Source organism: Tetrao urogallus (genome assembly GCF_951394365.1).
Source record: "Tetrao urogallus genome assembly, chromosome: 7".
NCBI lineage: Eukaryota > Metazoa > Chordata > Aves > Galliformes > Phasianidae > Tetrao > Tetrao urogallus.
In genome coordinates, this window is record NC_136820.1 from 9906879 (window position 1) to 9931321 (window position 24443).

The following is a 24443-nucleotide window of genomic DNA, read 5'->3' on the forward strand; positions in this document are numbered from 1 at the left end:
GCAAATAATAATTAAATAAAAAAAAGTTCTAAGAACATTAGCATTTCAAGTTCAGGCTTATATCCTGCAATCTGCTTTGAGTACGCTTCAATTTGGCTCAGTGCAGAGCAGCTTGGATGACTGTTGTCATAAATTGGAACTAATTGCTTAGCTATCTGTGCAGAGGAATCTGTCCATTTATGAAGAACTGTTCCCTTGCCAAACTCCAAAATTAATTTCTTGAAACACCAACTCAGACAGAAGGTGAAGGTACACGGATGGTGATACTGACTACTTCTCCCTGTAGAGTCAGTACCTGGTGCCAGGGTCCCTGCTCTTGCTTGGCTGGTAGGGACACCATAATGATTTTGGCAGACAAAAGTGGCACAGTAGACAGCAGTGAATCAGTTAGTGGGAGATTGCAGTCTGAGAATTAAGTGTGCAAGGAAATAAAATAGCCAAGTTCTACTAAATATATGAGTACAAAAAGATGGAAAGAGCCATAGGAACGCCTCATTTTTTAAAGTTATAACTGCTCCATGCCAGACTGAGGCTTAAAGTTGTTACTGCTTCTACTGTAAAAAAGCCTCTCAAAAAAAAAAAAACCAAGTGAAATGCTCAGGCTCATTACAAAGCTGTGTTCACTCAGAACACTAACCCTGACAAGCAAAAGGTCATTATTTTAAGATTCCCATCATCTTATTAGCAGGAAGAAATTCTCTTCCATTAGTAGTAGACAGTTGTAATTAACATTACAAGTAGCAATACATTAATTTGTTATTTGAAAACTCTCCCCAAGCATACACTTTAAGCTACCTACAGCTTCGTGCAAGGAAGGAACAAAAGGGGAAACTCAAGCAGGCTTTTAATCAATATCAGATAATACTTTCTGAAGTAACAGAAGTCCCAAAAGATGTAGTCTAGTTACCGAAAACTCTAACTTGACAGTTTCTGCAGCACACTGGGGTGCTTGCACATTATATTTTACATCAGCACAAGTACAGCCCACCAGGAGTGCAACCTGGGGGTCAATATGAAATCAATGGAGCTGAATAACAAAACCAAAGGTATACAGATGAGAAGAAAAGCAGAAATTGAAAGTGGGGAAAAAAAACTTGTTGTCTTTTTAATGTAATTCTGGCTTTGTGTCATATAACTTAGGTTCCATGTCCTGTACGGTCATAAAGTACTGGGAGAGATAATAATAGACCTTACATTCTTATTCCTCAGTAACTCTTAAATTCAGAGGTGTGATTAAAGAGAGGAGTGGATCAGGGCTGGAAAATATGATGTGGGAACATCTGGAAACAGTTTGCAGAGTGTAAAAATAGACTAAATGTCCTAATAGATCTATACTTCTGCTTGCAGTGTCTGTGATTCTGTGCTAACAAGCACTTTTACAAACTTTTATTAGCAGAATATCAAAATAATGAGTATGCACTTACTCACGTGGCACTTAATCCTTTGTAAGCATGAGATTAGAAGTATCTCTTCTCTCACAGTTAGAGCACGTGCTCAGCCTCATTATTGTCAAATCTCTTACACACTGCCAATAAATTGAGTACATCCATAGCCTGAATAGGGCACTCTCACTGACATTAGGCTGATAAGCCAACCTCGTCTGTCTCTTGGGATACATGAAAGGTCTTGATCATGCCCCTAATTCTTTGCACAAACAGCACACAAAAAACAAGTCTAAGGTTTGGTCTATAAGAGTAATTGCAAAAGGTCAGCATGAAAGCGTGTTGAACTGCTATTCATAAGCCAAAACAAAACAGACGGCTGAGTCTTTTTAACAGTCGATACACCATTCAGACTTGAAATCTCTACTTTCTCAGAAACATCAGCTGCTGTTTTCTTCAAGTGTGCTCACTATGAGAAGCTTCCAGGGTACACTCAGGTTCCTACAGAATAAGTGGTTCCTCTCCTGCTAAAGCTTATCAACACCAGTTAGCTGAAAACACTATCTTTTCTTCAAAAAAATTAAAAAAAGAAAAAGGAAAAAAAAAGAAGGAATTGCATCTGTGATTCTTAATAGGATGAAAACAGATAAATCAGTGCAATCCTATCTCTCCCAGGAAAAGAGAAAAAGGAAGAGATGCACACAAACTTTTCAGTGTGCACTCAGTTTACCCATTGAAAGCTCTGGGATCACATTACATTATATGTTATGCTATATGCTATAAGTTTGGCCAGCTTCTAATATAGATAGCAAGTGAAGAACAGGACTAAAGGTTTCAGCATACACTACAAAGGGAAATGTACATACCTGTTTCACTGACCTGTGGCAAGCAACGTCATCCCGCTAGTCACTAACATTTCACCGTAGCTTATTTACTTTGGTGATAAGTACAAAGCCTTCCATTCTGACTAGAAACACATGTTACTTTTTTCCCCTCATAAATTCAAAGTGATTATGAGGAAACAGCAGGGGACTTTCGCATCCCAGAAGATAAACTTGCTATGTGAGTGGAGTTCTACACACCCGCCATCTTCAGGGCTTACATTTACTATAAAGTTCTGAATGAAGCAGGAGTAAAGACATTTATTCTTTGATAGATATTCTCTGATTCTAGATTATTAAGTCAATACAATTGGACTTGTCAATACAATAAGTGAAGAACTTGCACTGATGCACTGGACAGGATGGAGTTCTGATCTATCATATCTTACATTGTTTTAATTTTCTGACTTTGACCATAGAATTGTCTGGGTTGGAAGGGACCCGAAAGATCGTCTAGTTCCAACCCCCTGCCATGGGCAGGGCTGCCACCCACCAGCTCAGGCTGCCCAGAGCCCCATCCAACCTGGCTTTGAATGCCTCCAGGGATGGCACACCACAGCTTCTCTGGGCAGCTTACTGCTCTCTGAATGAAGAATTTCCTTCTCACATCTAACCTAAACCTCCCCTCTTTTAGTTTAAAACCAGGACAGTATTGCACTTGTGTACAGGGTTTGAAAAGTGAGTTCTTGTCCCACTTGAACACAATACTTATTATCACTAAAAATAATCAACAGAAGGATTTCCACAACTTCTATGCTTGTGTCCCAACACTTGAGGATGGGCACACTCCTAAGCATGCTATGAGGCATGCTCTTCTGGCTGTAGTAACTTCATCCTATTTACTCCATTTATCTATCAATATCTATTCCCAGTGTCTCCTGAAAAGCCAGAGACTAATTGTTGCCTCTGGTTTACAGAAAAGCAGCAGCAGATTCTTGAAGTTAAGGTTTCCACATATCATTCCATTATTGTGGGCAGACACGAAGATTGCACAGCTTCAGAGCAGTCAATGGATCAGTCATACCAGAGATTTGGCTGCTCACTGACTGTACCTTGACCATACAGTCATTTTGCTAAATTTAGCAGCTTGCTTTATCTAGCCTTTAAGCTTCATACTATCTGCGGCCAAAGAAGGGAGAACTGGGACCTTTCCTATAAAACACTCGGTTCTTTCTGCCATGGAAGAAGAAAGACAAGAGCTGAAAAAAAGCCCAGGTTCAACTCTTTCTATTTTTCATTATACTAGATGTTCTCAGCAGAGATTAATGTCTGTTCACGATCAAGCATTACTTCATCCAGGAAGGAAGGAGAACTACTCAGTCATCACTCTGAGAAATGAAAGCAACCTGAGATCAGGCCATCACTCTTCTGCTTTGATCAAACCATCATCTAAACTATGTTCAGTCAAGGAGGAAAAAAAAAAAGTGGTTGGAGACAAAACTCCAAAAGTTTGGGTCCACGATCACCAAAACCAGACGATAACCAGGAATCACACAGGCAAAAACATTCTTCACATATTTCTACAATTTCCAACTGTCAGTTTTACCTCACTCTGGCAATGTTTCTGCGCTCAGGGCTGATGCTCAAATGCAATAAAGATTCCCCATCTAGAAACAGGTGCTTGAAGCACTGATGCTCTGAGCACTCCCAGGTCAGGATGTCCACACTCCATTCACGTCAGGGCATGGCAATGTAGTGCTGCAGCCAGATTGCCCTCTGGGGCCTAGCAGGGTGTCTGAAACTGGCACCTCAATTTTGCTCTGCCAGTGATTTGCTGAAGGTCTTTAAGTAAGCCTTGAGCTTCTTCCCAGAATAATTTGGCATCCCACCTGTAAAGTTGTACACCTGGTTGCACTCTTTATTTCTACCTACAACAAACAGTATACCAAGAACAGAAGCAGTTTAGGGCTATTCATTCCTGAATCTCACCTATGAGGTACAAGTTGTTCAGTTTACCTGCATAGAACTGAGAGCTTCAGAAGATGAAATAACACATGCATAATTATTTTGTAACTTTTCACAACTATGCCTGTCTGAATTACCATGAATTACCACAGATGTCTGTGTCCGTGGTACAGTGTACAGTAGAAAGGTTTTGCTTTTTTTTTTTTTTTTTTGTGTGTGTGTGTTTTTTTTTTTTTCCTTTCTGTTCCTCTGTTACAAGAAGCACACTGTAGCATGCCACAGAAATTCACAAGACCACAGCCTTTGTGCTCCTCACAGCCATGCTGGGGGCAAAGGTACATATAACCATATGGCTGGGCATTACTGTGTCTGCTATCTGCTCCTCCTGCACCTGCAGGGAAGTCAACCAGAGGCATCCATCTGCCACTCCACTCAAGGTTCCTCCTTGGGCAGGGCACCGTGCTTAGGTTGTAAAATAGGTATACTTTCGGGGATCATTTGCTTATAAAGATTCCTGTCCCTTCTAAATGTTCACTATTGGTGTCTGTCTCACATGATATCAATCAGCTTGGAGAGCTGCTTAGTATTGAACTGAAAAATTTAAAGTGAAGTGCAACACGGAAGCAGTTGTCAAGAAAAGCAAGCAAGAAAAAGTGATTTCAGTTGGTTGCTTATGTGAGTAGATGAAAAAGGATTTGCAAGTCTTTTCACACATGCTTCCCTAAGACTATACTAATACAGAATACAGGAGGACCTTTATTAAGATGATGCTTTAATGGACATCTAACTTGAAACCTTGCAAGCAAATTGGAAAGTAAATGTTCAGAAAGAAACTCAAAGTATTACACAACACACACTGACTCCATGGTTTACTTCTAGTGAGAACTTCCTTCTAACTTCACCATGTCTCATGTTCCCACATCCTCTATTCACTTGTGTGAAATATTCCCTAAATAGCACTAAAGAGTAATCATCATTTCCTATGCTTTCACATTCCCATTTTACATACTGTAACTTTGCTAGTTGACTGGTAATTACTGAGCTGTTTCTCTACCAAAGTGTGTTAATGATTTCTATTTCAGTTGTAATGGCAACTTTCAGAGAAGAGAAGCTCAGAACCCTTTTTTCCTTCCTTAAATATTCTGGATTTTCTCTTGAGCTGGAGCTTCCACTCATTCTTTCAGCCTAAGCACTGAATTCAGAGAATGCAAGCGTAGACACTACCACAGGAAGGGGCAGGCATTGTTTTTTTTGGGGGGAAGCACCTTGGGTAACCACAATTCTGCCTAAATTTTGCAGCATTCCCTTTACAGTCTGATCAATTCTTGTTGAAATTCAATTAAATACAATTAAAGAATAAAAACTGTGGGTACTTTATCATTGCCAGCAGCATTTTAGAATATTCCAGTCCGAATATACTTTAGAAACAGCCCAAGGGTGTTCTTAGCATATTGGCTTAGATCTTAGCAAAGCTCCTTTAAAAAAAAAATATATATATATACATATACACACACACACACACACACATACACACACACACACACATACACACACACACACACATACACACACACACACACACATCCACTACTTCTCTCCATCATAAGAACTGGCTGTAGAGAGGAGCCATGACAAATACAATTCAGTTCAAAGCAGAATAAATTGCTAGAAGGCTGCTAATGGGAATATTGTAGATGCACGGCAGAAAGGCATACTTTTCTAAGGTCGCTTCTTTACATCAACTCCCAGCTGTGCCATGGGCTGAAGACTAGCTATCTACAACACTGGTTACCCTCCACCTCACTGGGAAGGCTATAGGAGACAGGAAATAGGGCCTCCTCATAAAGTACTTCAGAAGTTCTGTGGTATTCTTGTCAAACCAGTCACTGCAATACATTTTCTCCACAAGACGGTAGAACAGCAAAGAGCAGAGTGTACTCGCAGACACCCAGCAGCTTTATGTTTGTAAAACACCTGCACAGTGGCTTCCAGGTCCTTGCTGGGGTATGTAGAGACTTCCAGGCTGGAAACAGGAATACTGAAGTGCCACTGCTGTGACAAGAGTGCTGACCCAACTGCAGACTCACTAATGACTGTTTCCATGATCCTTGTTGATGCTAAAGGGCACCTCTTGAATGAGTTATGAGCAAAGTTATGCATCTCCTTTTTTCCCAGTTGAAAAATCTTCCCACATTCCAACGTTAAGCAGCAGAGCCAAGGTCCTCCACAAATTAAAACAGGGTGGAGAAAGGAAACAAAGCACAAGATTGATGCGGTTCATGTGCAGACTTGCCCTAGGAGAAATACCTTAATAATTCACAGCAGCCAATGGTGCACCATAGAGTAGTAAATGCACCTAATGCATGTGTTTTCTTATATTGAACAATGGACAAATGAATTAAGTATGGAATAAAAACAAGTTTTATTTTAAAATAGTGGCAAATTCAGTGAACAAGGAGGTGCCTATCTTCACCTGGATACATACAATTCCCAATCTATAATCCTTACAGTTTAATGTAAATGAAAAGTTCTAGACTTACCATGAAAATACATAGAGTTGGAAGGCACCTTTAAAGGTCATCTAGTCCAAATCCCCAGCAACAAACAGGGATATCCACAGCTACATCAGGGTGCTCTGAGTCTGATCCATCCTGACCTTGAATGTCTCAAGGGACAGGGCTTCCACTACATCCCTGGGCAAACTGTGCCAGAGTCTCACTGCGCTCACTTTAAAAGACTTTTTACTCATATCCAACCTGAATCTCCCCTCTTTTAGTTTGAAATCATTTCCCCTTGTCCTGTCACAACAGACCCTAGTAAAGAGCCTATGTCATTTTTGGCAGGGCTGTGCTCAATCCTTTCTTCCCCAAGCCTGTATTGGTACACCAATGACTTCACCTGACTGCCATGAATTTTCAAACATTACTGAAACTGACTTGGCCATCAGCCAATTCACCCATGTCCCTGGGATATATCTCATCAGGACCCAAAGACTTACGGCTAGACTAGACCCACAGACTTGCTCAGGTTCCTCAGGTGGTCATGAACCTGATCTTTGCTTACAGTGGAACGGATGATGTTTCCCTAATCCCCTCCTTCCAAAACAATCATTACTCAACAGTGAGGAAAAACAATATAAATTGTATCAGGGAAGCTCTAGTGTCTAGAGTTTATGTATATAAAAATTGCCAAGAGATACTTATGACTGGTGATTTATGTCTTTACTAAAATAGATGTCCTTCAAACCAAACTCTGTAATTTACTGAAATTAATGGTGTCTTAAAGCAGGAATACATACTATGAATTAATGCATTTTTGAGCTTATATAATGTCAAGTATAATACTATTGGCACCCTACCTTTCTGCATAAAAATGCTGCATGTTGCACTAATACATATTGGCTTACACAGAAAAGCAAACCTAAGAATGTAAGTGAGCTTTACAGATTTACCAGAGAGTTCCACAGTTTCACACCATAACTCAGCCCAGAGTACTACAATTTTACATTCTCCAAACCTGAGAAGCTCCCACTTTATCGTCTAGAGTGTTTCAGGGCTGTCAAACTGAAGCCATTGGAGCTAATAACTTTGTAAAAGGAAAACCTTCCCACTGCCAAAAATCACAATTGTTTCCTATTCTTGCACAGATGCATTGTACAAAATATGTTCTGCTTTGTCGTGAATGAAAAGGCAGCCACAGATGACTAGTCTCATAGAATGACTTCATTTTCTTTCTTACTGCAGACTAGACGTGCAGGGAATCATGCTGATCTGAGAGCAATCAAGTGGTAGGGTTTCAGGAGGGCTTTCCAGCTGCAACAGACAGCTCTGCCAAACCCTTTCCGGCACGCTTGTGAAAATGCACCCAGACATAAGAAATAAGAATAATACAATACAATAAGAAATTCCAGGGTGGCTATGAATTCCTTTGTTGACTATAAAAGAATTCCTTTTTTTTTTTTTTTTTTTTTTGACCTACCTTGAGCCACAGAGTCCATGTAACAAAAAAACATGGACCTGTAAGGCTGATCAGGAATCAAGCATTAGCTGAGGAGCGCCCAAAGGAGGGCTATAAAGATGGGGAAGAGTCTGGAGGGCAAGGTGTATAGGGAGCAGCTGAGGTCCCTGTGTTTGCTCAACCCAGATCAGAGGAGCCAAGGGGAGGCCTGATGGCAGCTGCAGCTGCTCACAGGGAGCAGGGGGCAGCGCTGAGATCTGCTCCCTGTGACAGCAACCAGACACAAGAGAATCTAAGGGTAAAGCCAGACTGGGGGTCAGGGACAGGACTTGCGCCAGAGGGCAGAGGACATGGAACAGGCTTCCTAGGGCAGTAGGCACAGCCCTGGGTGCTGAAGTTCAAGGAGTTTTTGGACAGCACTCTCAGGAAGAGCCAAAGAGCTGCCTGACATCGTGAAGCTGAGGAGAACTATTCCTCACTGGCCCCAGGACTGAGAAAGAAAAAAAAAACAAAACGTTCTTGATTTGCCCTCTACCAAGTCATTTTTTTTGCTCCCCTCATTTCACAAGATCTGGTAGATCCAGGGGAAAAGCAGTGCACTGAACATGAAGCAAGGCTGCCTCTGCTGCCTTTTTTTAAACTTGCTTTTCCTCTATCTGCCTTTTCTACAAAGTACACCTATGATGGAAGCCTCCAAAATGAGAAGATAGTGCCACAGGCAAAAATCAAAATAGGCCATTTTCCCCTTAGTTTTTCAGAAGTCTCTTTTACGGAGGTTTCCCATTCTGGTTGCCAGGGACTCTCAGCAGCAGGAAGGACGACTGAGCTTTTTATGAAATGTCATTTTTGAAAGTCTTCTTATTAATATTTTTCCAGATTTGTTACAACAGCAGCAGATTTACTGCACATTTTAGAGTTATGTTTGCAGTGTTCATAATCCGTGAACATGAAGGATGTTGAAACTATGCAAAAATGTACTGCTTTCCAAAGTAACATTAATAATACATTCATAGCTATTGAGACCTGCTCTATAGTAGTTGAGTTAGAGTATGGGTGTAATGTATTCACAAGCACTGCGGATAAATCACTTCAATAAATTCTTCATGCTATGCTGTAGCCTCCAAAAGCTTCCTGCCTGATAAAAAATAAAAAAATAATAATAATCAGCCTGGATGAACAGTCTGTGATCCTTCTCACTACCTTATTGTTCATCTTTGCTTCCTGTCATAGCACTCAGTAATCAAAGTTTTCCAATATTTCTTACTTGGTCATCCTAGTTATAAAAATATCTGATATAAAGGCAGATATCTGTGTCCATTTATATTAATGCTCACACCATCCTGGAAGTAAATTTAACAATACGATAACAGTAATATCCTTCAAACATCTCTGAATAATTTCTTCCAAAATTGTACATTAAATGAACATACCGCATGACAATCCTTTCTTAATGGTGATAAACATCCTCCTCTACTCACAACTAACCTTTGAAGAAATATACTTCTATGAGCTCACACATTATCTCAAAAAAAAAAAATAAATAAACCAAACAACTGTAAATAACACTTTTGAGATTTAAGCACCAAGCTGAACCAAACGCTTGGGCTGAGTTTCATTCCTTTGTGAATAATGCTGCCCAGAGCAAACGCAGAAGCACATCCTTTCCACTAGACCATGAGCAAGGGAACACACCATTCCTATCAACACAGCCACTGAACAGGAACAGAAAGCCCTGTCACAGCCAGTGACAACATGCCTCCAGTGCAAAAAGCAGGACATACATGCAATATGCAGTTTGGAGATACGGCAGAACTGCGTGTGATCTCCCTTTCTCCACAGATCTAAGCTTGAATCCCCTCAATCCTCAGGACAAAAGAGGCTTTACACTTGTCCATGCCACACTGAAAAGCATCACCTCTGCTAGACTGTGAAACACTGAGCTCTCAGATCTCCCAGTCCCTAAAAGAGACAGTGAGTGTAAGAGGGAGGCTGTCACAACTCTGTTGTCTGAAATGTGAATTTGCAAGTCATATTCTATGTCTCTACTCCATTTATCTCACATTTATGATTACATGTGTTAGGAGAGGTGTTGGTAACATCACAAACGCTATCTGATTTCCAAATGAGTGTTTAGATTCATGAATTCATTTGGATTCACCTCCCATCCTCTGACAGCAGACACCTGAGGGTGCCGAGAAGGGTCCCTGTAGGGGACAAATCCCTTTGAGGACTAGACACTGAATCATTTAACCAGGAAATTTAATTTTAAAAGACAAATACCAGGAGACAGATTTCTTTTCTTCGTTCATTTTTCACACTTTTTTGTAGTAATTTGAGTACTTCTAAAAATAAAACCAGAACAATGGCATAATCAATGTCTCATAATGGAAAAATAATTGTCTTAAATGAGGCTCATGCTCAAAAGCACAAAGAATAAATGACCAACAATTTTTGAGTGTTACAATATTTTTAGCTAACTAAAAGCCAACTATGTGGTTGCTTCTGTACGACACATCCAAATACTCTCAAACCCTGTCCCAAAACACTCACAGTTCAGAAGGTGAGACAGGTAGAAAGAGGGGATACCAAGATACATAATGACAAGAACAACAGTCCAGGTGCTCCTTAGCATTAGGAGGCAAACTAGGCCCTGCTCTTTGCAGCTGCATGAGGAACATTACTCCTCTGAGAATTAAAAAATGGACTCTAAGCCTTTTCTCCTCCATAGTCAGCAAAGGGAAAGAAGGAAGAAAAAGGGAGCATATTTTGAGGCTTAGCAACACACACCAGTTCTACAACATATTTTGAGCCTTTGGCAATTTATGGTAATTAAAAGTAACCCTCAAGCTGTTCTTTGTGAGATGAGGCTGCGCTGGAGCACAGCCAGCTCTGAGTCCAGAGAAGCACAAGCTTCCATGCTGATTTGTGCCATGCAGCACTGGGTCACAGCAGAACCTATGAAACAGGGGGAACAATGCTGGAAATTTTTATAAACCACTGAAAACCACTGTGGGAAAGGCATTTAGCTCTGGTATCAGTGAAGCATCTCTAACTGGTTGTCCTGGTTTGAGCTTGGTGATACAGTATGCCCATCTCTCTCCTTACTGTCTATCTTTTACGAAGCCACGTACAGGAACCAGCGATGCTCTCAAGGCTGCAAAGAACCATATGGTGTCACCAAACGGCATCATCATCTTTCACAAGAGAGAAGGATATTCTCCATGCTGGAAAACATCAATGAAGACAGATGCCTGGTATTCTACAGGAGAAGCTCAATGGCCAGGAGAGTTGAGAAATGATCCCAATAATGATTCACACCAAGAAGTTTGCCTCAGAAAACCTTTATTTTCTGAAACATTTTGAAACCAAAGCAAGTTACATACACTGTGTACCACTCACCCCAAATTCTCACAGGCCATGTAAGCCACAGAGGGAAAGGACTCTCCTTTTTCTGTGGTAGCCCTCCCTTGGAAGACACATGCTAAGCACTCAGACTTGTGGTGTCTCTTGTCTATCAGTCTCTATCTCAGAAGCCTGAGGATCTACATCTGGTTCCTTATCAGCCACATTTGTACTCAGTAGTGATTTTGTCAGTAATAGCCCCAGGCATAAGTGTCCCAGGGGTCAAGAAAGATGCACTGCAATATGCACAGCTGAGGCCCAGGGTCTGTTACCCTATCTTGTAGATGATCTCTATTTACGAGATTGCTCTGCCTGAAAAAAGCTGCAAGTGTCCATTCCTATTAAGCCACAGCAACTACTCCATTCCTGGGCACCCTCTTTGTCCACTCCTGGGAATCAGTCTCAGCACGCTCTCCATCCCTAAGCACCAAGCATTCTCTCTCTGTTCTGTCTGGCAGAGCTTACCCCATCTCTCTCCAGCACAGGCTTCATCCTCAATAACTGCCAGTGCATTCTGCACAGAACAGACTGTAATGTGATTAACTTTATGCTTCACAATCTTAGTGTGAGAAGCAGGTCCCGGGGTAGGGATCTGACGTGAAGCTCTCAAGCATGTACAAGGCCTCAATCAGAAAAACAGCCCTTCCTGAAATGGCAGAATAAAATAGCTTTGCACTACATAAAACGGCCAATTGCTGTAAGAAAACAGTACTGTCACTACTGAAGAAAAAGACATAAAAATGATAATTATTATCATGATTACCATATTATCAATGATAACAAAAATAATGAGATAATTGCTCCATTCTCTCCAAGACAAGGCCAAAAGGGGTTTAAAACTGTTTTTCTTCTCTCTGTGCTGTGCTTTAAGGCTCTGAATTAACTCTATACAAACAGAAGTGCTTTGCCCTGCAAGCATATGCTCACTGCTGCCCATTTACCAGATACTTACACTGTTTGCTATCTTCACACTTTTCTTTGTTCCTTGACATCTTAACTGTGGTGTCTGTATGCTTACTGTTAATGCCTTCAGCAATGGGAAGCTGTGATGTCACAATGAATTTGAAGCCTCTACAGGAGAGAGTGATAGCTAGCACTTTAGACCATACTGCAAAGTCATCATTTTCTTTCTCATGAGTAACTAACTTCAAGAAGCTGTGTCTTTTTTCAAGTGTACGAAGAATTAGAAACTTCATGCTGAAGTACTAAGAGATTCTCATAGGCTAGCTGCAAAGGAATTCCAGGAGCAGCAAAGCCCTGTGACTTACAAAATGGACTTTCAATCTAGCCAGTAGTCTGCTGCTTTCCCTGCAGTTTACACGTAGGTACAGTCACTAATACACCACTGTTCACTCAGAAAGCAACAATGGGCCACGTGAGGCCTTGTAGAAGTGCCCACCTCAAATTTTCAACTCCTTTAAAGTCCTGCTTCAATACCTCATAACTGCTGATGACACTATCAAGCTATTCGGACCAACGGTCACAGGTATGAGAGGGAATTGCTTGCTCCCTTTCTATCGGTAGACTAAGATCACAGTCTGTTACACTGCCTGAACACTTCCACCTAAGCAATACTTTGGCTTTCTAATTAGAGCATGCTTTTGCCTCTGACAAGAGTGGATGATGGCAATTGCTTGAGATGTATCTACATGTACCATCAATATGGAGTAAGAATAAATGCACAGGAAATACAGAATATGCTCTCAATAAATCATGAATGTTTTAGTATATAGAATAAACTTATCTGCAACAAGAATATGCAGTTTCCTCACCAGGTCCCACAGTTGCTTCCTTGAGGACCCTTTTATTGACAGGATACAAGGACACCTTACCCTCCTTATCTGAAAAGCTGGAGTTTGTGTTACAGCAGAATTAGTGAGCAATGTCTCGTGAAGGCTGTTCACACTGCCATGCAGTTTGCCATGGTCAGAGCAAATAAGAGCAGCCTTTGAGTACCAAATGCACACAGGAGTGTACAGAAAGGACAGAATACTTCCCTTAGAGCATGACACATATCAAATCATTAGCTGTAACATTTCAAACTGGAGACTTAATTTCATATTTTCACTGGAATCTAAATTAATTAATGTCTGCACAGTGCTGTGGCCTTTAAAAAAAATACCAAGCAAGAAGTATTCATTACCACTACAATGAACTGTAAATGAGCACTTGATACAGTGTCTCTTTCTTTCCTTTCTAAATCTTGGCTTTTGCAAAACTCCAATTATTATTTATCAACTCTGAAGTAATAAGGCATGTCAAGTTCTGAACAGCATTACACAGCTTCAAAACAAAATCTGCTCCCTTACATTAGAAGAAAAGGGATGGGATCTTCCAAAGTATCTTGGCGCTCCACAACTCAGTAACACATCTACTGCATTTTTAAATGCATCTGCAGAAGTTTCACACTTAACTACCATTAGGATAACAAGCAGATTAACATATGATTAACCTGCTTAGGTACTCAGCAAAGCTCACTGATTGCTCTGCTGAGTTATTAAGCATTTGCTGATTTGGCAAACCTGGCTCCAGAATCTTACCCTTATCTGTGGATACAAGAGGAACCTCATTTCAGATGAAAAAAGAAGCTTGGAGAACCCTTCTAACCACCACAGCACAGAAGAAGAGTTCAGCAACGGCAAAGCTAGAGGAACCATACAGTGCAGTTCCTTCAAAAACTGGGGCAGTGCTGGGGGGTTCTCCCCTCAGTGCTGGTACCAGGCACACATCCATTGGCATGACAAACAACACGTGCACCAGGTACCTCCACCCCCAAGGAAACATGGCCTTCAGGATGCAGTTCTCTTGCCTTCTGTAGGTAAAGGGAAGTGAGGTGCTATACGCTTTATCTCAAATTCCAGAACTTTTTGGGAACCTAATAGAGAAACAGTTTTAAGTTACTTTAAGAAGCTATAATGCAACAAAAAGCATAACAAGACGCAAAGCAGCAAAGTCTTAGACTACAGTAAGTAAAAATTCAGCTTAGACAAGATAATAATAGATATAAAAATAAGAGAAACAAACTACTTACCTTTAGAAGGCCTGTAAGATCCTCAAGAACACAGGAACATTCAGGCAAGCTACTCTCACCTCTACTGCCAACCCTTAAATGAGGTCTGAGAAGGGATGGATCGTGGCTCCACCTCTTCCCATCACTCAGGTTCTTGCACCTGAGCTCCCCTGGGTTGACTCTGCCTTCCTACCAGGTGCTCAATCACTGGTTCAAGCCATGACTTAGCATTTCCACTACAGAACAGAATTTTTCTTTCCAAGTTTACTTTTCAAATACCTTTTGTGAGACATATAAAAATATTTGATTTTTTCCAAGAATAACATGGGGCTCCAGCGCCATGTGAAACAGTGCTCTGTGTTTTTCCCTGATCTTAGAAGCAAATCCTGCCCCTGAAACTTCAGACTTTGGAGGATATATGTAGTTTACATTAATAATGTACTCAAAAAAATACATTAATACCAGTTACATCTTGATTTATCAAAGAAGTTTTGTAGATGTCTCTCATGAAAACACAGACCAGCCATATTGGCTGCTTTGAGGATCAAATGGCTTTAAGACTAACTTAGATGATACTCCTGCAAGCGTTTTTTTTTTGCAGGGGGAATTCTGAAGTCTTTCAATGAGTTGAATGGGCTTAAATTTTGAAATAGAATCATAGAACCATAGAATGGTTTGGGTAGGAATGGAAGTTTAAGATCGTCTAGTTCCACTCTCCCTATTATAGGCAGGGACACCTCCCTCTAGACCAGCACGTGGACTCAAGTTCTTTGGAGGTCTACCATAGAATTGAATAGGACATTTGTATATATGGTACTTAGAAATGGGTCAAGGATAACGCCCACTACATGATGCTGTGCTCTTTGGATGTTGGTTTTATATGTATTTCTTCTAAATTATTTACATAGCTTGCAATAAGCTACCATGGGAGTCCATAAGTGATCAAAACTAACATAATCTCTAGAGTTAGAACTTCCTTGTCCAAAAAGTGCCAAGGGGTGGGTAGAAGCGGAAACATCTACAGGCTTTGCAAAAAGGCGAAGCCATTTCTAACACAGCATTTTTAAACACAAGGGTATAAATATCACAGTATTACTGATGTCAGTAGCACATGTCCATGTGCATGGCAGTTCACACGTAGTGGAATATCAGATAGAGATGTTTATTAAGTACTCAACAGTTAGTCATTTTTCCATCCTTCTTGCAGGAACGCTGTCACAAGCACTGGATTATTCATGGACATTAGACAGCAGTGTGTGTGCTACCATACAAATTTTTGTATGTCAAATTATTGGAACACAGCCCAACAGAGATACAAGCGTATGGCTTGTGCTGCTGTAGGAGTAGCCTGCCCCGTGCTACGAGCACTATTTACATATTCAACTGCATTTGCCGCATTACAGCTTGACTGCAATGTTGTCAAAAACATACCAATGTCTCCTAGACAGACAGCAAGAAAATAAGGCTTTGTGGAAGGAGGTGTCTGACAGGATGTTTTTGGTTTATAATGCAACATTAAGCTAAGCTGGTGACACAGAATCCAGGAATAAAATCCCAACCCTGCTGAAGTCAGAGGCAGTTTTGCCACTGAACTCAGTAGTACCACTATTTCATGGTCACCAGGCAGCTGTCTGCGTATCAGTAACATTTCTTTCCCCACTGACTTGATGCTGAGTCTCAGGGACATGCACAAAGTTTCACAAGCTGCTAAGTCTTTGTTCCTGAAATTTCATTTCTCTGAGAGACAGATGAACAGAATTTCGAAAGGGAAAAAAGGGAAAAGTCAAATTTGTACTCCTGCCTATTCACTCTCCTTTTAAAGCTTCTCTCTAGGCTTCAGGCAAACAATAATGAATCTAAAATAGAAGCTTAGACAGATACATTGTGTTGTAACGCAGATAGCTCCAGGTCCAAAACACAAATAATTCACAACAAAGGATGTAAAGGATATTACGGATTTTGATCTATCAAATAATTTCTTTAACAACAGTGAAAGGAATTTTAAAACCAAATCCTTGCAGCCTTTCACAGTTTAGATAAACAACCACATTATGCATATGCATTTAATATCTTGTGGTCTTTGAACATAATGGTCATGGACACTGTTACTATAAACCAACATGCACGCTTGACGCATACAAACACCAGGAAGTTACGCGTGTTCTCATTAACTTTCAAAAATCTACAGGGTTCTAACACAAGCAGTGCCACTATAAGCATATAAATGAAGGTACTTAATGCCAAGAACATAATCAGACTATCAAACAATATGTGCAAAAGCATGAATTCCTTGTCTGCCAATAGAGTGAGCAAACATAGTAACTGTCTGTTGGCTTTTTATCCCAAATTCAGTGCGAAGCACTCGAGCCATGACCTGAAATTCTATAGCCCCAGGCCTGCTCCACATGGTTATGATCAACTGATGGTTGGACTTGGTGATCTTACTGGTCCTTTCCAACCTTAATGATTCTATGATCTTTCTATGTCTCACCAAATTTGCAAGAGCAGCAGAGAAGTTTACACAATGTGTCAGTTGCTCAGGAGAGCCCGTTTTCCTAAATCTGTGCCTGCTCTCAGCAGAACAAGGCAGAACATCCCTCCACCCTCATACATGTGCCTCAGACTCTTTAATGAGATTGTGTGCTCTGTGAAATGTGACCCAAATGTTACGTATTTAAGGACAAGACAGTTCATGGAACCAGCAAATTTAAAATAAACATTGCAGATTGTTCTCGGGAACAACCTCAGGTTTAGAATCACAAGAGTCATCTGATTCAGAGAGCTGTGCTTACGCAGCTGATGAGCAGGGACATGCTGCCTCTCATGTGTGCAGCTGAAATCCCACCAAGAGGCACATTAAGGGTGCAGATGGCTACACCTGATAAAAAGACATGTATGCAATTTACTGTATGCAATTTACTTTCTTTTATAAGGTGTGTTGGTTTGCATTTAAAGTTCTCTTGAAAGGGTCTGTTTCCCAGGAAAGGATTTCAGAAAGGAAATGGAAAGCAGCAGCTTCTTTAAAGAAGGCAAAGTTTTGTTAAGGAACAGAAGCAACAACCTTTAATTGAACAGTAGGAAAAGAACGTGTGGATGTACTGCTTGCTGTGTGCTACCGATGGGCAGCCTGTTACCAAGCCATGTGACTCACAGATAGAAATCCTGCACCCCAGTGAGCATCCCAAAAAGCTTTGTACACAAAACACTGCATACCCAGAGGCTGTTTACCTTTCTAATTTCTAAGCAAAACAGATGGACTCTCTTGCTAGATAACCACTCCCCCACTGTTCTCTTTGCTTAAGCTATCACCTACCAGTCTAACAGTGCACTACAAAATGCTGTTTTCTTTTCTCTCTGCAAATCCCCATGAATGATAGAAAGAGATTCTCTCCCAGTCTGCATCAAGTGATCCCCAGTATCTTTAAGCATACGTCAGCCATATGTTCCTATCACACGGATTAATTATACATGGCTTGTGCAAACTGAGAGAGCTCTGCCGAAGCAAGCAGGCTCATTTACACTGAGGACACTACCTAGAATATCCACGTGGTCACAGGGTCAGAGGATGATGGAAGCTTTTCAAATCATCTAGATAACCCCTGTCTCCCCTGAGAGATGTGTTTTTCCATCAGTGCTTTGTCAGCAGAGCCTCTAACACCCTCCTGATCATCCTGCTCCAGCCCCTCAGTGTCCTACCTGCTGCAGCACTTTGGCCTGATGTCTAATGGTAAGTTGCCTGCTGCTTTATAAATCCATTTCTTCATGCCTTCTCTACTATAGGCACAGAAAAGGTTATTCCCTGGCTTCTGGCCACAGTCTTTTTTTGTGCTGTTACCATGCCTCCTCACTTGCTTACAAGCATCAGTGTGTGCCATCTTATTAAAGCCATGCAGTTATTCACAGACACTGCTCAACAACAGAACAGGAGTGATGATCTTGGCTCCTGTAAGAGGCAATAGCCACTGGGGGACAATAGTGCCCAGCACCTCTCAGAAGGCACGGTGAATTGGGTGTTGGTTTCCACATGAATTTAACACACTCACATAGCTTCTCAAATATCAGTGCCCCTGGACTGGAGTCAGCCTTTGTGCAAACCCTTCCTGCGGGGTGAACTCCCCTGCAAGAGATTTAACAGAACGGCAGCCAGGCTGCCGGGTACGAAGGAGGAAGGCAAGCTGCATGTACAGCAAAGTGATGCAGGGTTTGTGACAGCCTGTGTTACAAGGCACAGCCACTCACTGCCATTTTTGCTCAGCTTGCTACCGAGAGTTGTGAGTCTGCACACAGGCGGCTCGCTCTATTGATATTGCTGGGCACTGTGCCAGGCCTCGGTGATGAAAGAGTGATGCTTGGGAAGGCTCGAAGTGATAATGGCATGAAGAAACACTCAGGCTGGCATTTATTTCCAGATGCTATGGTGACAGGTCCTCATACAGACATTGGTGCTGTAAGTAAATAGAAAATAAAAGTCCTTCCATTTCTCGGGAAAACAAATGTCTGAAGAAGAAAGTCTCACGCACAGTGTGTGTGCCAGGGGCTTCAACAGTTACCTTCCTCCACATTTTCCCTAGTTTACATGCAACTTGGATCATCTCCGTGAACACTGCATGCGTGGCAAATTATAATGTGCATGTTTTATTACAGAAAATGCAGACATATTGTGGCTCATGCTGTAGGGCTTAAATCATCACATTAGGTCTTTATAAAAAATGGAGATCGCTCAGCCTCATGGGAAAGGCATTTGCATCTTCATCATTATAGAGGCAACCAACTTCATCCATAAAGATGTGCCTAGAACAAATGGCAGCAAATTGTGGACACATGTTTTGCTTTAATTGGTCCTCATCAACTCAATCTAGCTACTGACTTCAAAGAGCTCTCACTAAGAAACCTCTTCCAAAATTTTTGGTTTAATCTTTTTATTTATTTATTTATTTTTAAATGTCTCAGAGATTTCAGATTAAAGAGTATCTTTGAAGATACAGTCCGAAAGCAACACTTCCTTCCATTTCTATCACGTTTAATTACTGATTCATAAATAATGAATGACGAGGTGTAATGCAGCATTGCCCAGAGCCCATGTCCTGGGCCAAATGCAGCGCTGCCATTTTCACAAAGTCTATCTCTTGACAACTGGGATCAGATTCAAGCCAGCCATAACTATATTCAGAAGAGCAGCTGCTGCTAGTGCCATTTTCACATACTATTCTTGATCAGCGTTAAATGGATAGAAAATGCTCTTTTTGGAAAGCGCAGCAGGGGAATATGGATGGCAGTAGACTGATTACATAAGTCATCCAGAATTCACTAAAAGGATGGATGCTACATTTAGTGACTTCAAATCTTATTTACATATGGGCCTGATTTTAAAAAAATACAGCTAACATCTCCTACTGGTCTATAAATCAAGTAAATCTTCTCTCTGAGCTCCAAAGCTTAACAGTCCTCATGCATATGAGAGTCCCACTGTCTCAGTGTATAGACACACAGCTGAATACAGTACAAATGAACAGAGGTGGAAATGAATACACAGAAGGCATAGCCACATACACAGTGGCATAGCCACTACTGGCCCAATGGCACAGCTGGGACTCAACACACATGTGGCAAGTCTCATAGCATTGCACTATTTTGGGGATGAAACTACTTCTTCCCACACAACTCAGTTTTGCCTCTGCAGCTGATCACTGTTTGTACAAAACCCACTAACGCTTTATTCAAGCCATCCCAGTTTTTGATACATAAGAATACATGCATCATGCATGTCTCTCTATAAGCCTACATCTCAATTAGTTGCTCACACCATTCCAGACAAAATGAAAACACAGTATCAGAGTCAGCATCACAGATCCACTTGTTGTAGTTGGAGATGAAGAAGGAAGGCACAGGACATCAGTATATTAGGCCAAGGTAAAATATGATCTTTTGACCCTTTTCCAGAGGTGGTTCTTTTTTCCCCTTCTGCATAGTAATGCAGTAATAGCAATCTTTCCCTCTTTTGTGCAGATAAAATAGATAAGACCATGCTGCAGGTGCTTCATTTAGCATAAATACACATTACAGGAAATATTTCTTTTGCTGCAAAATGCACACCCTTGAGATTGTTTTTAAGTATTGTGGTGTAACTGGGGAAAAAGTTAGTTTAAATCACACACCTACAGGGCAACTAAGAAAAAAAAAAAACAATTTAATAAGAATTAATCAGCTTGGTGGAGCTTGCCACAGGCTTCTTACAAATCAACCTACTAACAAATAAACGAATCAGACAGAGAGGAAACTCATTTCAAATGCCTAAAATATAGGCTACAAAGCTATAGCTGTTACATCTGTTTATGACAGCTACACTTAGCACACATATTTGCTGCACTCAGAGAAAAAGTGCAGCTTGTTTATCTATCTATCTATCTATCTATCTATCCATCCATTTAATGGAAATAATCCTTCCTTTCAAATTAAGTCATGGAGTTCACCATATCGTGATCAAAATCATTTATATTTAGTTCGCTCAGTCTTTCCCTCTTCATTCTAAGCATTTCTCAGTTTTATGACGATATCTTCAATTAATTACCCTGAAAATATAGTTTAAAGCAGCAGGGGTAGCAATGGGCAATGCCATCAAACAGGGAAGCATGATATTAAAAAATCCCAAAGGCAAGCAATCTCAGAAAGACCCAATACTACAATAGGTTTAATATGGAGTATGTTTATTAGAGCAGAATGATCTTGGGCGCACCTCTGGAGTCTCCCTTTCAACATCATGAAACCAACTGATTATCTCCTGCATCACAGGATTAGAACTGCAAAAGAAGCCAAACTAGCAAAACAGTTCTCTCACTTCATACCCTAACAGCAGTGAGTAAAAGAAATACATGACATTAACTGCATTCCTGTAGAAGTCTACAAAAAAAAGTCTACCTGTTTGATTAATTGTCATACATAGCCTTAAAAGCAGTATTTCTTTCATTGTTCATCCTATATATACAAAACATGTTTTTCTGGTTTCTGTTTTGCTTGGAACAGAATAAGAGAAATCCATAAGGAATGTTAATAAGAGACATAACACTGAAGTCACAAGTTCTGCTGAACTGAAAGGATAGCATAAAAAAAACTGTTTACAATTCTTCCTGTAAAGTAGCAATATCCTTCGCAAAGCATACTGATGAAATGATTACACTTATATTTTGTCTTTTCTCACTTTATCTATCCTCTAAAATTTTGTACAAAATGCTATTGCTTATGATGTTGACACTGAAAGTTGTCCACCTACAGAAATGTCCTAACAGTTACTGCCTAACACTTAAAATCTTGCTTTGTGCCTCTGGATAGGAGAGAGAGCCTTTATCTGCACAATATAAATGTCATCTCTTTTAAAGTATTTTCACTGGATCTTCATGCTACATGAACTCTTCTAAAAATTAGAAAAACAAGTCATCTCAGGAACTGGCACAGCATTTATGACTATGTGAGCCCAGGGCTCCATTCACTCACTCTTAGATCTGTTGAAAGATCACCACCGGATGGTTGGTCAGATGGACCCCATTTTTCCATAGAGAACTATACAAAAGCTATGATTACAACAAGGTTGCCACATAATTCTTCCAATCACCATCCTGTGCTCCTACTTCTCATTCTTCTGAGTGTTCACAGTCTCAAGGCACAGCAGATCGCACTTACCTTTGTAATACACTCCGCAAAATCACCTGCCACTACAATTTCTTTTTTAATACATCTCCAAATATCTCAGTAAACAAGAAAATTTAGCTTCCTGATGGTTCCTCCAGGTACAAGGCACATGGTAATGTACCTTTCTGAATTGTGTGCGCCATAAATAATACTTTCTCATTTAAAAATCTGAATGATTGGTTTCTTATAAATAAATAAATAAATATATATATATATATTTTTTTTTTACTTACTAAACAGTTGGCAATAGAGGACCTGTAAGCTTCTCTTCATGGTATCATGTGGTCCTGCTGGTCTGCCAGTTTATTCATGATTCTGTCAAGGAAAACAAGAGAAAAAGATCTGTGATTTGGTAACAAGACTCATGCTTTAATGTTACACCTGTTGATTACAAAGTCAGATGAAGCTTCACAGGAAAATTGTATTGATTAGCAAAGGGAAATTGCCTAACTGTGCTTCAGCCTTTTTAGCCACGCTTTCTAACAGCTTGGCAGTGAAGGGTATTGCCACAGACAAAAAAGGGAAAAAATCTCAAGAGTATAAAAAATCTGTACACCAACAGTCAGTTCTGTGCAGTGCCTACAACTTGGTAAAGTGTTACCCAACCATCTCAGAATCACTCAAGAAGTCCTCAGACAATATTTTCAAATACACGTAAGAATTTTTCATCTCAGTTCAAAAAAACATCATAAAAAATAAGCCCCAATCACACTGGCATTAATTATTCACACTGAGAGGAAAATCAGAAATGCATAAATCAGAAGTGAAAAGCCAGCATAGTCCCAAAACACTGTTGTGAGTAACGTCTCACTCAGGTCCCAAAGACAACACAGTATTTAAGCTCTCCATTCTATAAAAGAGCATTTGTTGAAGATTCATAACCAACTTCGAAAGACAGGACACTGAGATCATCCTCTTAAAACTCCTGTTGTGCATGTTAAATAGAACGTGCTATCCTCTAGCTTCCAGTTCAACATCATTTCTTCTTCCAAACCACCTGGAACATTCCTGAGTCATTTTAACATGTCCTCATGAAAATCTTTCAAAACTTATTACAAATGCAGTCTTGAGGAAAAGATAAAGGAGTCAAACCAATAAATAACACGTTCGAATTGAACAAATGCTGACAAGTTTGTGAAAACAGAATTGTATTTGACATTTGGGTGGAAGCCATATAAGGATTGTCACTTTTTCTGCCTGTTCTGTAAAAAAGATGTTTGGTGTTATGTTATTAGACACAGCAATTTTTAGGTACACAAGCACGATGTACTCAGATTCTGCCATGCTCACATTTCCATTTAAAAAGAGACCATAAAATACCGCAGGAACTCACAGAAATTTCAGTGTTTTAAGGTGTTTTCTCCTAAATAAAAGCAATTATTTGTGAATTGTGAATTGATTTACTATTTTTTAAACAGAGTTAGACTCATAATGGTGTTTGATCATGAAAACTTGCCGAGGGACTCCTGCTATTCCCCTTCAGATATATCTAACAGAAAGGCAGACAGAGTAAAACTAACAGTCTTTATGCGTAAACAAGCACCATTTACTACAGCACATTTCAGAAAGAAATATACAAAAAGTCTGTGGATTTAGGGTTGCAATTTCAAATTCTGCTTCCTTAACAAAATTGTATTTATGTAACTCCACACTGTTCAGTGCTTGTAAAACCTCTTCTGACATACACTTAAAATCAGAGCGCTTGGGGATATGGAATCTACACTGTCAGTGGATTCTTTGCATATATTTTTATTAATATCTTAATGGGGAAGGTATGCTAAACAAACTTTTTGAGCTAGGCAACTGTGATGTGATGTTTTGGGCTGTGAACTACAATTTATTCACATTTCCCTTCCATCTCCATGTTAATGCTACCCATAGTGTATAAAAGCATTTTGCTTATAAATTCTGGTATTGTGGTTAAAATAAATGGTATGCTGCTGAATATTTATTTATTTAGATAGGACTCTCAGGGTAAATTACCCCATTCTAAGATGTAGGAAGTAGTGTGCATATGGGGAAAGAAACAAAGACTAGCACTCAATAACTTTCACAATGTACTTCTAGAGTCTTCTGTTAGTATCTTCTTGACTATATGGCCACAAAATTCTACTTAGAGAACTCAGAAAATCTTGTCTAAGCCAAATGCTTCAAGGTTATGGGCATCACTTATGGCTTAAATGTAAATGAACACAGAGCAAGAAAACTTTCTATAATTTTGAA

The 24443-nt window shown here is 40.2% G+C and overlaps 1 protein-coding gene across 1 annotated transcript in view; it reads right to left on the reverse strand.

Moving 5' to 3' along the window:
• Nucleotides 1-22493, reverse strand: part of TMEM108 (transmembrane protein 108) — a gene marked incomplete at both ends in the record, with an annotated part of 79548 nt that extends 57055 nt beyond the window's left edge. Inside the window, one exon of the mRNA XM_079538434.1 lies at nt 22454-22493. Coding sequence (XP_079394560.1) covers nt 22454-22493 — 40 coding nt within the window. The remainder of the gene's footprint in view (nt 1-22453) is intronic.
• Nucleotides 22494-24443: the final 1950 nt, after the last annotated feature.